General features: G+C 43.9%; 1 protein-coding gene across 1 annotated transcript in view; it reads left to right on the top strand.

Moving 5' to 3' along the window:
- ASTN2 (astrotactin 2) overlaps positions 1–15,473 on the top strand; it is a 1,362,231-nt gene that overhangs the window by 311,675 nt on the left and 1,035,083 nt on the right. Inside the window, exon 6 of the mRNA XM_030207206.1 lies at positions 5,398–5,535. Within this exon, the coding sequence (XP_030063066.1) occupies positions 5,398–5,535 (138 nt within the window). The remainder of the gene's footprint in view (positions 1–5,397; positions 5,536–15,473) is intronic.

The raw sequence follows: 15,473 nt of genomic DNA, 5'->3' as shown, positions 1-15,473 counted from the left end.
TTCCCTCTGCTTACTGGGTCAGAGTGTGCCCTGTTTTGTTTCCGGTAGTCCATGAGGTAGTGGCCATTTTTGTAAACCAGGTTTAGCTCCGTTTCATGTGTTACCCACGTTACTGAAAGTGGGCATTGTACAGCATTCTGCCAGCTCTGACCTACTACTAATCTCAGTACCAGGGAGACTCTTTTCCAGTGGGGCAGAACCTCTGATCTGCAGTTAACTGTGAGTAAACGTGCTTATTCCAACAAAGGACGTTTTCGGAGACATTAGTCTTCAGGTGTCAACTGGTGTGCCAAGGTTCTACAGCAGCAACAAGTCCTAGAGGCCTGCGTGTATGCAGGTCCCTGGAGCACTTTTAGTGGGTACCGCAGTGCACTTCAGGCAGGTGGACCCAGGCCCATCCCCCCTACCTGTAACACTTGTGCTGGTAAATGGGAGGCCTCCAAAACCCACTGTACCCACATGTAGGGGCTCCCTTCATCCCTAAGAGCTATGGTAGTGTTGTACATTTGTGGGTAGTGGGTTTTGGGGGAGGGGGTTGGGGTCTCAGCACCCGTGTTAATGGAGCTATGCATGTGGGAGCTGTTTCTGAAGTCCACCGAACTGACCTCTAGGGTGCCCAGTTGGTGTCCTGGCATGTCGGGGGGGGGGGCAGTATACTACGAATCCTGGCCCCTCCCATGACCAAATGGCTCGGATTAGAACGTTTTTGAGCTGGCCGGTTTTAGTTTCCATTATCGCAAAAAAACAAACAAAAAAAACCCGCCCAGCTCAGAAACGAACAAATCCATGGCATTTGGTCCGTACAAACCGTATTTTTGAAACAAAAAAAAGACGTCCATTTTTTTTCCAAAATACGGTCTGTCCCTCCTCTTCATGTACCCGTTTTCGGACATAGACGCCCATGGAGATAGGCGTTCATGTTCGATTATGCCCCTCTTTGTATGCCAGCACATACATGTTTATCTTTGCCATTTTAGAAATATAAACATGTATTTTCCTAATGCTGTCACAGAGACTGGTATCCCTTGCCAGTTTGGCTTTGGGGGGGGGGGGGGCAGAAACCATTGGGACACAAATCGGGAGATGGGCGTCCTTCTCTCAGGGTCGCCCAAATCGTCATAATCGAAGCCGATTTTGGGCGTCCTTAACTGCTTCCCATCACGGGGACGACCGATATTCATGGGGATGTGTCGGCACTGTAGCGAAGGCAGGACTGGGGCGTGATTAGGAGATGGGCGTCCTTGGCCGATAATGGAAAAAAGAAGGGCGTCTCTGATGAACACTTGGCCAACTTTACTTAGTGCATTTTTTCTTGCGACCAAGTCGTGAAAAGGTGCCCGAACTGACCAGATGACCACCGGAGGGAATCGGGGATGACTTCCCCTTACTCCCCCAGTGGTCACCAACCCCCTCCCACTCTAAAAAAAAATTATTTTTTTTCCAGCCTCTATGCCAGCCTGAAATGTCATACCCAGCTCCATGACAGCAGTATGCAGGTCCCTGGAGCAGTTTTAGTGGATGCAGTGCACTTCAGCCAGGCGGACCCAGCCCCCCCCCCCCCCACCTGTTACATTTGTAGTGGTAAATGTGAGCCCTCCAAAACCCACTGTACACACATGTAGGTGCCCCCCTTCACCCTTTAGGGCTATGGTCATGGTGTACAGTTGTGGGGAGTGGGTTTTGGGGTGGGGGGGTGGGGGGCTCAGCACCCAAGGTAAGGGAGCTATGCACCTGGGAGCAATTTGTGAAGTCCACTGCAGTGCCCCCTAGGGTGCCCGGTTGGTGTCCTGGCATGTGAGGGGGACCAGTGTACTACGAATTCTGGCTCCTCCCACAACCAAATGGCTTGGATTTTGTCGTTTTTGAGATGGGCGTCCTCGGTTTCCATTATGGCCAAAAACCATCTCTAAGGTCGACCTAAATGTTGAGATTTGGGCGTCCCCGTCCGTATTATTGCAACGAAAGATGGACGTCCATCTTGTTTTGATAATACTGGTTTCCCCTCCCCTTCACCGGGACGTCCTTAGAGATGGGCGCCCTTAGAGATGGTCATCCCCATTTGATTATGCCCCTCCATGGGGACAAACTCCCTATATCCCTCCTGGGCAGTGGAGAGTTGGAGTTTGGTAAAGCCTAAATGTGCTTGGTAACGGGTAAATTCTGATGTCAGTCTGTAAAATGGGATATAAGCATGTATTTTTTAGACACACCTTAGACTGGCTTCAAACACACCCCTTTCTATTTGCACACACTTGGAAAGGAAAGGGGAGGAGATTGGATATACCCACCGTTCTGTGATTACAATCAAAACAGTTTACATATTGTACACAGATACTTATTTTGTTCCTGGAGCAATGGATAGTTATGTGTCTTGCCCAGAGTCACAAGGAGCTGCAGTGGGAATTGAACTGGGTCCCCCTAGTTCTCAGGCCACTGGAACTAACCCATTAGACTATTCCTCCACATTGCACTTGGCTTTTTGATGTGTATAACCCAGTTTTGTAAAATGGGAATCTAGATGTTTATGCAATAAATGTTTAAGTTCTGGTTTATGCAAGTCTTAGATGTGAATAACCCTTCTAAAATGGTTACGTTTATGTCATCTCACCAATGAACAGTGGCAGCTAAATATTTGGTTAAGTTTTTTTATTTATTTTTTTTATTCTGGCTGTAGCAGTATAAAAAAAATCCTCATGTTCAGCATTGATATCCAGATTATATCCAGTGCTAAATATCCAGATAGAGTAGGAAGTGGCATTGCTATCCAGATAGCAGTGAAAGTTAGGATTTTCTTAATATCAGTCTGAATAGCTCTGCGAACTAGATAATTGCTGCCTCTGTGTATGTGCTATCCTGATATTATTTGAATAGTGCCAGTCAGTAATGATTTTCAGTTCCCCTTTCTGGATAGTGCCACTAAAAAATCACCAGCTAGCTCTGGCCAGTGGTACCTATCCAGATTATCAGTGCTACTATTTGAATAAGTGCTTTTAAATATTGACCCAGAGATTGGCTACATCAAAAGGACAGTTTTATATTTAGCCGCCTGCATTTTGGCAGATGTGTACACTTACACATGTAAGTGGCAGCAGTGTTACTGAGTGCTACTCTAAGGGTATGTGTAAGTGGCATGGTGTATACGTGCAAAGGTGTGTGCACATGCGTGTGGCATGGGAGAATCATTGGCCATGCTGCCATTTACTCATGTGACTTTTTTTTTGTTACATTTGTACCCCGCGCTTTCCCACTCATGGCAGGCTCAATGCGGCTTACATATACAGGTACTTATTTATACCTGGGGCAATGGAGGGTTAAGTGACTTGCCCAGAATCACAAGGAGCTGCCTATTGAACTCAGTTCCCCAGGACCAGAGTCCACCACCCTAACCACTAGGCCACTCCTCCAAGCCAATACCGTAAGTTACACTACATTTAGGTGCCCCCACTTACACCACATCCATGGCTAGTGTAACTGCTGGCATATAAATGTAAGGCATGCAAATGCTGGGTTATGCTAGTATTCTATAAAAGAATCTGGGTGTCCAGATGTAGTTATAGAAAAGGCGCTCACAGTGCAGCATTGGGGCACCCACTTATATATGCACCCCCCCCCCACACACACACACACACACTTAAATATACTCATGTTTCTAAGCAGGTACACGTACAGGAATATTACAAGGAATAATGGACATATCTTTTACAACTACTAATATTTAGGTTAAATGGAATATATATGGATCTATATTTTCTTTCTGGTCAATATTCAGCCGGTGGGCAGAATTAGGCCCTGATATTCAGTGTGGGCTGTGCCTGGCCACTGGCATTGAATATTTGGGGCTGATCAAATTGCTTCTTGGTGCCAAGACTTATGCGGGTTTCGTATGATATTCAGTTTGGACCTACATAAGACATTTATGCAGGTCCCACCTGAATATCAGCTGGGACCTGCATAAAGGGATGTGCTATATCCTTTCTTCCCTCTCCTCCTCCATTGAACATGGCCCTTATTCCCTTCCTCCCACCCTCCAAAGAGCAAGACCTCCCATCTTTCCTTCCCTTCGTCCCCCAACAGACATGGCCCCCCTAGTAGCATCCTCACCTGAGGCTATTGTTCCAGTCATTAGTGGTGAAGTGGTCTTTGGGGCAGGAGCAATGCTCACTCACTCCTGGCCAGGCTGGCTCCATTGTCAAAATGACTGCCATGACCTCTAGTGGTAATCTCACAGTAGTACCACAAGACTTCCATTAGAGGTTGTGGCAGCCATTTTGATGGCCTGGGCAGGAGCAAGTGGGCATCACTCCTGCCCAGAAGGCCACTTCACCAGTGACTGAAACAGTAGGCTGGAGGGAGGACTACTGGGGTTGGGGGTAGGGGGCTACTGGAGAGCTTGTTCATTGGGGGAGAAAGGAAAGAAGTATTGCCTATCCTTCAGTGAAGGAGGAAGGGAAGAAGTGAACTTTGCCCTATAAGGAAGAAAGGGAAATGGGACTTGATATACTACCTTTCTGAGGTTTTTGCAACTACATTCAAAGTGGTTTACATATATTCAGGTACTTATTTTGTACCAGGGGCAATGGAGGGTTAAGTGACTTGCCCAGAGTCACAAGGAGCTGCAGTAGGAATTGAACTCAGTTCCCCAGGATCAAAGTCCACTGAACTAACCACTAGGCTACTCCTCCACTGAAGAGCAAGTCCTCCACAAGAGGACTTGCTCTTCAGGGGAGAAGGACGGGAAGAAGGGGGGCCTTGCTCTTTAGGGAAGGCGGAAGAGCAGAAGGGGGGAGGCTTTGTTCTTTGAGGGGGGAGGGAAGGGAAAACACAAGCAGCTTTAAGCCAGTACCTAGAGGTTATGAGGGTGCCGGTTGATATTCAGTGCCAGCATCGGCATAGCTAACTGAGAAACTTAGGACTGCAGTCACAGGCACTAAATATTGCTGGCATCTGCATAACCCCTGGCTCCTCCCCAGCTCTGCCCACAGAATGTCCATTCTCTGCCCAGACTGCACATCTGTCATCTCCAGGAATATTCAGCGCCACTACCCAGTAAAGAGCCACTAAATATCCATGGATAGTCCACAGAGTATAATTTAAGTGGGTGGAACCCTCTCCTGCCTGCTTAAATTGCTTTGAATATCAACCCTTTAATAAATATTTTGGTGAAGAATAAAAAAATATGGATTTTGATAATAGATGTCTTTTAGGAGAAAGAAGAGGGAAAATATGACCGTGAGAATAAGTGAATTATTTCTTACAGATATGGAAAGAGATTTATACAAGAAGGCAGTGTCAAAAGGAATTTCTACAGCATGAAAGGATTAGACCTGCTTGTATTCTCTGCTGCCAGTCACTGGTCATGGCACTGAACAACTTTTCATGCTCCTGTCTGTCTTACAGGTTCACCTACAGCCTGGGTCAAGGCCTCTGGCTACCTGTCAGTAAAAGCTTCGTGGTCCCCCCGGTGGAACTTTCAATCAACCCACTGGCTAGCTGCAAGACAGATGTTCTGGTTACTGAGGACCCTGCAGATGTCAGGTAAGGATGAGCCAAGAATGCTAATTCTGGAGATTCCCATCCTGATTCCCCTTTTAGAATGTCCTAAAAAAATAAGCTTTATTCAACTCAAAAAAGGATTTTGGCATTGTTGTGAAATTTGCCCATTTTGTGATAAAATGGTTTATGAGCGCTTGTTCTTCTGTTGTAAAGTATTCTTATTCATGGAGCTACTTAGTGATCAGATATTGGGGGGGAGGGGGGAATATGTTTGGAAATTCCTATTTTTCTTTCAATTTAGAAAAACGTATGTCTCAGTTCATCAGGGCAAGCTTAACCATCAAGCAAAATAGGAAATTATGTAGGGCAGCAGAATCTGAGAAGGGTGGCAAAGCAGGAAAGGTGGTCAATTTTGAAAAAGCCCATTTACCCAGATAAAAGGTTTCTGGAACTTGCCTTGTGTGTGTATGTTTACACATAAAACAAAGTTTAATATTTAAAAGTATGATGCCCAATTATACATTTTTACAGGATTGTTCTGGGAGGGTTGATGTCAGGTTGATATGGATTGTCGAGGTTAATTGTCCAAATCTCGGGATGGGGGAGGGGAGAGAGGGAGGAGAATCTATAGACCTGAAAGTTTATTGGGGGACACAAGACTGAAAGTTCACTTAGGGGACATAATACCTTTACACTGGCCCTCCAATGCATTGTGATGTTTATAGTCCTAATAATTATACACAAAGGGCCCAGTACATGCTCCTAATTTTGAGAGTTATACTCATTAATTGGCCTCTTTGAAAATTACTTGGGTTGAGTCAAGGAGGTTTAATTGGAGAGGAGATGGCATCACGTGACAAGGCTGAAGCCATGACCGCCATCTTGATATGCTCAAACCAAAGCAAACTATTGGTCCACACCAAGCCACGCATAGGCAGTCCTTATTTCTAATAAGCATTTACTATTGTTTTGGGTGACTCAATATGGTGACAAGCTCCGCCTACTGGCTTCATGCCAGATAATGGTCCAAGCACACTCCCGCCATCTCCTGTCAATTAAACCTCCTTGGGTTGAGTGTCTAAATTTATACTCAAAATTTCACTAAACTCCTAAATTTAGGAGCATAAAAAGTGGGTGGCAATAGGAGTTGTATTTAGGGTGGGGAAAAGAAGTTAGGAGCTTAGCACTTATTTTCAACACTAAGCTCATAAATTAGTCTCACAAATGTAGGCAAATAAATGGAAGTCCTAAACTTATAAAACTTTAAACAGCTTATCCCCAAACTACATCAATAATATTTTTATTGTCAGATCTATCAGAAAAGGGAGCAAAGTATCCCTAAAGAAAGCACTAGGTTTATAGAGTAAGCTCAGCAAATGTCATTGATCTGAAATTTTTCCCAATTATCTTTTATTTTGTAACTTCAAAACACTTGTTTAAACTTAAGTTTTGCTATACTGGGACAGACAAAAGGTCCATCAAGCCCAGCAACCTGTTTCTAACAGTGGCCAATCCAAGTCACAGGTACCTGGCAAGATCCCAAAACAGTACAATACATTTTATGCTGCATATCCTAGAAATAAGCAGTGGATTTTCTCCAATAATTATACATCACCAAGCTTCATATTTTCACTACAAAAGATTTCAGCATAAGACCCGGCATTGAATATCCGGCAGTAATACTGGCATCTAGTTGTCGGCTGAATGTTTACTCCTCAATTTTTAACTGAATATCAGGCCTATCATTTTTAGAGCATGTGGTAACGTGAATGAGGGTGGGCCCTGGAGTCAGGATAAGCTGGAACCACTAGGTGGGTTTAAGGTTTTATTGAAGGTATCAGGCAGAGGTCCTCTTCAGTTCACAGGTGAGAAAGAAAAGTGAACACCAAACTCATGTGGTCATATAAGGGCCACAGAACACAACATACTCTGCTAGGCTCTGGCCGGGCTCCCTAGAATTACCAGTACAGTTCTTAGCAGTTCAGTGAGGCTGGCCTGTGACTGTCTTGGTCAAAGATAACAAATTGCAAGGTTCTAAGTCAAACTTGGCCTACCTGACTGTACTGGTTGCAGTTCATACATAGGTAGGTAGTGGAGTCATATGCAGTGGAGCGTCACTGCTTCCCTCTAGGCCTCCTTAAGATAGATGTTTCCTGGGCTTTTATACTTCCTGGTCCATGCCCTCCTGGCTCCACCCCTCCCATGTCACTTCCCCCTTTGGCAGGACTATGGGTTTTAAGGTAGTTCTGACACTGTGAGGGAGCATTCTTAAAGGGAAGTGGCAGCATCCTATAGACTTTCACAGGACATTACAGTGCTGTACAGTAGTGACATGTATTCAAGTGGAATGTGATCCTGCCCAAAAGACCTTATAATCTAACTGGCCAATATTCAAAGTAAGTTCTGGGTGTGTTCCAGGGGCGGAGTCTAGTTACGTCACAATATTCAGTTATAACTGACCAGGTGCAGCAGATAAATAAGACCGCATAAATAGCTTTCCTATCTTTATTTGCTAACCCATTGCCAGTTAAGCCTGAATATTAACTTAACCAGTCATGCACTAGACAGCTTTATTTAAAATAAAGGATATTCAATGCTGAAGCCCGGCATTGAATTTCTAGTTTTAGTGCTGGCAGTGGACAAAAAATGCTGTCCGTCACTGGCTAAATATCGGGGTGGGGGGGAGGTGTAAGTGTGTTTCAGAAGCAAGAGATAAAGGGCCTCTTTTATCAAGCCGTGCTAGCAGTTCCCGTGTGGTAATGCCTGTTTGGGGGCAGAGAGTAAATATGCCCTTTGCTAATCGGCAAATCACTGTGTGCTTCCAATTAGTGCGGGTGCCCTTACTGCCTACCAAAGAGGTGGCGGTAAGGGCTCCTGTGCTAATGGAAATTAATGGGCATTAATGGAAAAAAAAACAACAACACAAAATTGCAGCCATTTTACTGCCACGCTAAAAGTGGCCTCAGCACATGGGAAATCCATGTGCTAAAAGCAGAGTGGGCCGCTTTTTAATGCAGCGTAGTAAAAGGGCCACTATGTAAGTATTTTTTTTCTCTGCAGATTTTCTTCTTTTTTAAACATTTTTATTTATAAGCTTTCAAATATTACAAGCTTAACAGCATGAAACAAAGAAATATACACCAACAGAAAGAAAGAAATAGGAAAAAGAATAAATATTCTAACCCAAAGGAAATGTCCAAGGTGTATAGTTCCCTATAAGCCCCCAATCATTTAAAGGAGGATCCATTAGGAAAATAAAAGCAGATAGAAAACAACATTATTCAAAGGAAAAAAAAATACATACAAAATCTAGATGTTCCCATAGAATAAACTATAATCTGACTACTTTCAGCAGACACCTCCACTGCATAGTATATATTCCCTCTCTCTGCAGATTTTCTTGGATTTTCAAAGTATGTGTACTGAGGAGAAAGTTAGGAAAACCAGTGGGTTCATGATGGGCCTAATCTGGGCCCTGGCACTGAATATCCAGATCATGCATGGTCCATCCAATCTGCCCATCAAGATGACTAGAGCCACACCTGCAGGTTACACTCCCTTATAAGCGAACACTAGCATCACAAACAGGGTAATGGGCAAATTGCCACAGTGCCAATCACATATGTATGATGCAATCTTGAAAGTGTGTTTTTGTAATACATGGGTTAACATGCATTAAATCAATTTTGCGTGAGCTCATTTTTTTTCAGGTATGCTATTGAACCAACTGTGGGTTAATGAATACACAACTTCATTGTTCACCCATAGACTGAGGCCCGTGAGCGAGGAACAATAATTAATATAACACAGTAATACATCAAGAAAATCCTAGTAACACAGAACATATGTCCCATTATCCAAAACAAAATACCTCTGATTATCTGAAATTCTTTCCATGCCCTGCCAGGTTCCTCTTTCAAAATGGTGCATCCCTGAGGCCAGCACCATTTTGTTTTAAAATCTCCAAGTGCCATTTTGAAAGAGGGACCTGGCAGGGCAGAATTAACTAGAGATCATTTCTGCTATATCTAGAGTTTGGTGACCCCACAGATCAGGTAAAATATCTGGCAGAGAGGGGTGCTGGCAGGCCCAGAGGGAGGGGGTGTTCGAATTTCTTATATAAAGTGGCTGGGGTTTTTCAAAGGAATGTTGGCCAACATCATTCCTGAAAATGAAATGAAAAATGAACACATTTTAAAAAAATGGTTTATTTTGGTTTTGTTTTTCAAGTGAAATGAAATGGAATTGCATCCTTAACGTTCAGAATAAGCTTGGCTGCTATTTTGGATAGAGGATGCTCAGACATATTTATCATTGATTGAGTAATAGAGACAAGGCAAGAGACAGATGATATTCCAGGTATCATTTACCTTCCACTGACACTTAAGCACCGTAGAACCTGTAGGACTGATATTTTTGTGCTGCATATAGTGACATATACCAGCCCCACTGCCTTGAGGTGTCTTCAGGCTTAAAGCATTAATGGAGCACTGCAACTCAACCTATTTACAAGCCAACTGTGTTGAACTGTTCCCCTCGGGATAGCAGAGCACTATTTTCTTTCAAAGCTGAGGAGAAAATACACATTTTAAAACCAAAGCAATTTTCCTGCATAATCAGAGGCTCTGCTAGGCACTGCCCAATCTGCAATCTTATTGAAACATAATAGGAAATAAAGCTAGTATTGTAGGCATTTCTGATAGGGCCATCATAGGGTTATAACAGTGAGATTTTGAAATTCAACACATGTGTCAGTCTCTGGTTTTGGAAGATGATAACATTTAAGCAGAAACAAGGAGCTCTGCAGCACAGTCAGCACACGACCTGGCTGTGTTTAAATGCTGCCTCAAGCATGTTTCTTGTTATAGTACAAGGCATGAAATGAGATGTATGCTTAAAAAAAAATTCTAAGGCACTGAGGAGTTAAACTACATGTTTCTGTGATGCCAGAGTTTACTTGCTGGTCTTGTGGCTGAAATGGAAGGTAAATGTAGGAAGCTTTAGAGCTAACCGATGGCTAATGGAATATGTTTATATTATATATATCTTAGATATAATGACCCCTCCCCCAGTCTTCCTTTTTATGGTAACTGATTGTAACCTATGTTCCCTTTGTGTCATCTCCTTTCATACCCCCATATATATATTTTTAATGTACAGTAAACCGTTTAGCTACTTTTGGTATCTGCAGTATATTAAATCAAATTGATGTGTGAAATGTTTATATTAGGTTCTTAATATACCAACTTTCTGGATTGCAATCAATATATTTTCACAAAAGCACCTGGACCTTGTATTGCTAAAGGCAAAGAGAGCTTTGACTCATTTTGAACTACTGGTGGTGCTCAGGCAATGCACTGCCCAGAATCTAATATTTTTCTTACAAAGCAAACATATTTTGAAGTGCTGTTTTTATAGAACCCCTTGAGTCATTTACCAATTGCAGGATATTGAGGAAGAAAGGGTGTCAGAGCCTGATGAGGGGCATTCTGTGTCTTCAATATTACTACTACTACTACTACTACTACTATTTAGCATTTCTATAGCGCTACAAAGTGTATGCAGCGCTGCACAAACATAGAAGAAAGACAGTCCCTGCTCAAAGAACTTACAATCTAATAGACAAAAATAAAGCAAGCAAATCAATTAATGTGTAGAGGAAAGAGGAGAGGAGGGTAGATGGGGCGAGTGGTTACTACTACTACTACTTAACATTTCTAGAGCGCTACTAGGGTTCCACAGCGCTGTACAGTTTAACAAATAAGGACGGTCCCTGCTCCAAGGAGCTTACAATCTAATGGGCGAAATGTCAAGTTGGGGCAGTCTGGATTTCTTGAATAGAGGTATGGTGGTTAGGTGCCGAAGGCAACATTGAATAGGTGGGCTTGGAGCAAGGCTTTGAAGATGGGCAGGGAGGGGGCCTGGTGTATGGGCTCAGGGAGATTATTCCAGGCATGGGGTGAGGCGAGGCAGAAAGGGCGGAGCCTGGAGTTGGCGGTGGTGGAGAAGGGTACTGAAAGGAGGGGTTGGTCTTGAGAGCGGAGGCTATGGGTGGGAACGTAAGGGGAGATGAGGGTAGAGAGGTAGGGAGGGGCTGCAGATCGGGTGCATTTGTAGGTTAATAGGAGAAGCTTGAACTGTATGCAGTACCTGATCGGAAGCCAGTGAAGTGACTTGAGGAGAGGGGTGATATGAGTATATCGGTCCAGGCAGAAGATAAGACGTGCAGCAGAGTTCTGAACGGACTGAAGGGGGGATAGATGGCAAAGTGGGAGGCCAGTGAGGAGTAGGTTGCAGTAGTCAAGGCGAGAGGTAATGAGAGAGTGGATGAGAGTTCGGGTGGTGTGCTCAGAGAGAAAAGGGCAAATTTTGCTAATGTTATAGAGAGTCAAAAGCAATGTTAAAGAGGTGGGCTTTCAATCTAGATTTAAAGATGGTCAAGAATGGGGCAAGACGTGGGGGCTCAGGAAGTCTATTCAATATGAAAGCAAAATTCAAAAGGTGAAATCATGTTATGCTATGAAAGCTGAGAGGAGAGTAAAAGTCAGGAGAAAGGTGTTCTCACACAGAAGTAGAATAGGGAAAGGGTGTGTTGTGTTATAGCCAAGGCTTTTGACAATTAGAAGTGGAAAAGCAGGAAAGATTTTGCATGTAAACAGAGTTTAGGCCCAGTGGCTGAGTAACAGTGCTGTACAAAAGGACTTTGATTCAATCCTAATTCTGGGGCCTATTAGAGCTAAGAGTGCTCTGGAAGCAATGTTCAAAGTGCCTGGTAGGGAGAGGGAGTCGTGGAGGGGCATAATTGAACAAAAACGTCTATCTCCGTGGGCGTTTATCTCTGAGAACGGGTCCGTGAAGGGGCGGACCGAATCGTATTTTCGAAAAAAAATTGACGTCCATGTTTTATTCGACAATTTGTGAGCTGGGCGTTTTTGTTTTTCAGTGATAATGGAAAATGAAAGCGCCCAGCTCAAAAACGAATAAATCCAAGGCATTTGTTCGTGGGAGGGGCCAGGAGTCGTAGTGCACTGGTCCCCCTCACATGCCAGGACACCAACGGGGCACCCTAGGGGGCACTTTTACAAAAACAAAAAAAAAGGTAAAAGAGCTCCCAGGTGCATAGCACCCTTCCCTTGGGTGTTGAGCCCCCCAAATCCCCCTCAAAACCCACCGCCCACAAGTCTACACCATTACTATAGCCCTAAGGGGTGAAGGGGGCACCTACATGTGAGCACAGTGGGTTTGGGGGGCGGTGTGGAGGGCTCCCATGTACCAGCACAAGTGTAACAGGTGGGGGGAGATGGGCCTGGGTCCACCTGCCTGAAGTCCACTGCACCCCCTAATAACTGCTCCAGTGACTTGCATACTGCTGCCAGGGAGGTGGGTATGACATTTGAGGGTGAAAATAAAAAGTTGTGAAACGGCATATTTTGTGGTGGGAGGGGGTTTGTGACCACTGGGGGAGTCAGGGGAGGTCATCCCGTATTCCCTCCAGTGGTCATCTGGTCATTTAGGGCACTTTTTGGGGCCTTATTCGTGGAAAAACAGGGTCCAGGAAAAGTGCCCTAAATTCTTGCTAAAAACGCATATTTTTCTTCCATTATCGGCGAAAGGCGCCCATCTCTGATCGCCCGATAACCACACCCCAGTTCCTCTTTGACACGCCCCCATCAACTTTGTCTGCATCCGCGACGGAGTGCAGTTGAAAACGTCCAAATTCGGCTTTCGATTATACCGCTTTATTCGTTTTTGTGAGATAAACATCTATCTCCCGATTTGGGTCGCAATATAGGCGTTTTTCTTTTTGAATTATAAGCTGGATAGTCATTGTGCAATGATGACCCCTAGTGGCCATATATCAAGCCCACAAGTGCAGGGCTCCAGAGGGAATCCTAGTTCATGACTCAAGCTATGAGAACTAGAATCAAATTAAGTTGTGTGGGGGGGGGGGGGGGGAGTGGGGGGATGTATAACATAGGAAAAAAATCTTATGCCAGGATCCCAGCCCTGGTTCAAACAACTGGAAGCCTAAAGGATCAGGTTGAAACTGCATGCCATCTTTCACTTAGATATTAAACAAAGAGAAAACATAGTTTAGGATGTGGGGAGAATAGCCCAACATTTAAGTTCTCCATTTTCCCCAGCACTTTTACCTGTCATATAAATTGTAACCATTTTTTTCCTTTTTATGTGTTTTTCTTTTGCTACTGTTTTTTGCTGTAGCTCAATCCATCTTTGTTTACGCTATCCCTTAAGTACTTTGACTTTGTAAACCGCATAGACAGTCTGCCTTGATTTGCGGTATATCAAAATAAATTGAACTTGAAAAGTGTGTGCTGTGGTTTAAGTGAGGTAGTAGGGAGACAGATGATTTTACTGTGTGCAAGTTAGCAACAGAGCACCAGATACTTCTCTTGGCAAAATGTTGCTTAGGTTTTCTGTGGCTTTCAGCAATCCTCAACACTAGGTCTTCACTGGTAGCTCCCCTTCCAGATACTAATCAGAGCTGATGCTGCTGAGCTTCCAAAAGCAAACATGCTCCAGGCTAGATTTATGTATGTGTACTTTGCCTATTTACTAATAATGAGTACATTAATCCCTTCATTCTATACCAATGTGCCTAAAATTAAGAGCCATTTGGACGCTTAAGTTTATAGAATACTGCCTTTCATGTGAGTAAATGTACAGTTATGCATGTATAGAGCAGTAATGCACCTAACCACTATTCTATAGTTATGAACTGAAGTAGCTTACCCCCTGATTCTATATATGGGGGTGAATTCAGTAAATCACGCCTATAAAATCGACACAAAAAATCCCCCACTTAAGCGCTATTACATAAGCCATGAAAACATGGTTCAAATAGTCAAATGTAAACTTACATGTGGAACCCCTTTATTCTATAATTGCATGTATAACTGGAATCCATGCCCACGCTCCAACCTGAAATGCCCATTACCCTCTCATTTCTGTGCCCCCTTTTCTGGGACATGTGCAGAATTTAGGCACATACATGCTAACTTATTTCAATTAGCGCCAATAATTGCTTGTTGAAAAGCCAATTATTGGCACTAATTGGCTCATTATTCAATTAAATTGTGGACATGCCTGGGGAGGTTCCAAGATGGTGGCAGCAGAATAGCAGTGCTGTCTTTGGGACCAGTTGTTATGGTGAAGAAGAAGGGCAAGTTGAGGGTTTTTCCCTCAGAACCCTTGCCAACTCCCTCTACATCTGTGTCAGGACCGATGGATGTTTTTGTGACTTGCAGCAGGTCTGTTTTCTCCAGAACTACTGGGTTAAGGAATGCCACTTACCCAAACACCACTACCAGGTGGGGCAGCACTGGGCTTCGGCTCAGAAATCTCACCTCAGACATTTGAAGCACATCCCCCTCCCCCCGCTCATGCTGCAACCCGGTGTTTTGAGCTCTGGAGACTTTTCATCAGATTCCCTACGTGATACATTGGAGGAGTTCAATGATAGAGGGAAGCCTTCCGGTGCTATTAGTGAGGTGTTAAATACATCTCCGGGTCAACATTTCCCAGATGAAGTGACGAGAGGAGTTGGATCTGCGTCAGAGTCTGTCCAGACTTTTGTTACCGCGGGGAGTGGAGATTCTGCGGTGGGGGTGATACAGCTCCAGAGACTTTCGGCGTTCACACTTGAGGCCATATGGAATGCAGTTTCGGACTTGGGTAAGGCCCTTTACGGCAGTTTGCTACTATGAATGCTAATGTGTAAATGAATTTCATCAATATTGAACAGACTCGTAAAGATTTAACTCTGATAGCACAGAAGGTGATAGATAATGTGGAAGAAATTAAGAATTCTCAAGTTTTGGCCACGGTTCTAGTTAAGGAGAATTCTATTTTAAAAAGGAAATTGGAATTTCTGGAAAACTTCGTGAGATTTCCAAATTTACGATTAATTAAATTTTCCCAAATTGCCTTTGGTTTCAGCTAGAAACTCGTTTTGACGT

This window comes from Microcaecilia unicolor, chromosome 6 (genome assembly GCF_901765095.1).
Source record: "Microcaecilia unicolor chromosome 6, aMicUni1.1, whole genome shotgun sequence".
Lineage (NCBI taxonomy): Eukaryota > Metazoa > Chordata > Amphibia > Gymnophiona > Siphonopidae > Microcaecilia > Microcaecilia unicolor.
Note: the sequence above shows the minus strand (reverse complement) of the source record. Positions and strands in the feature narration are given on the sequence as shown.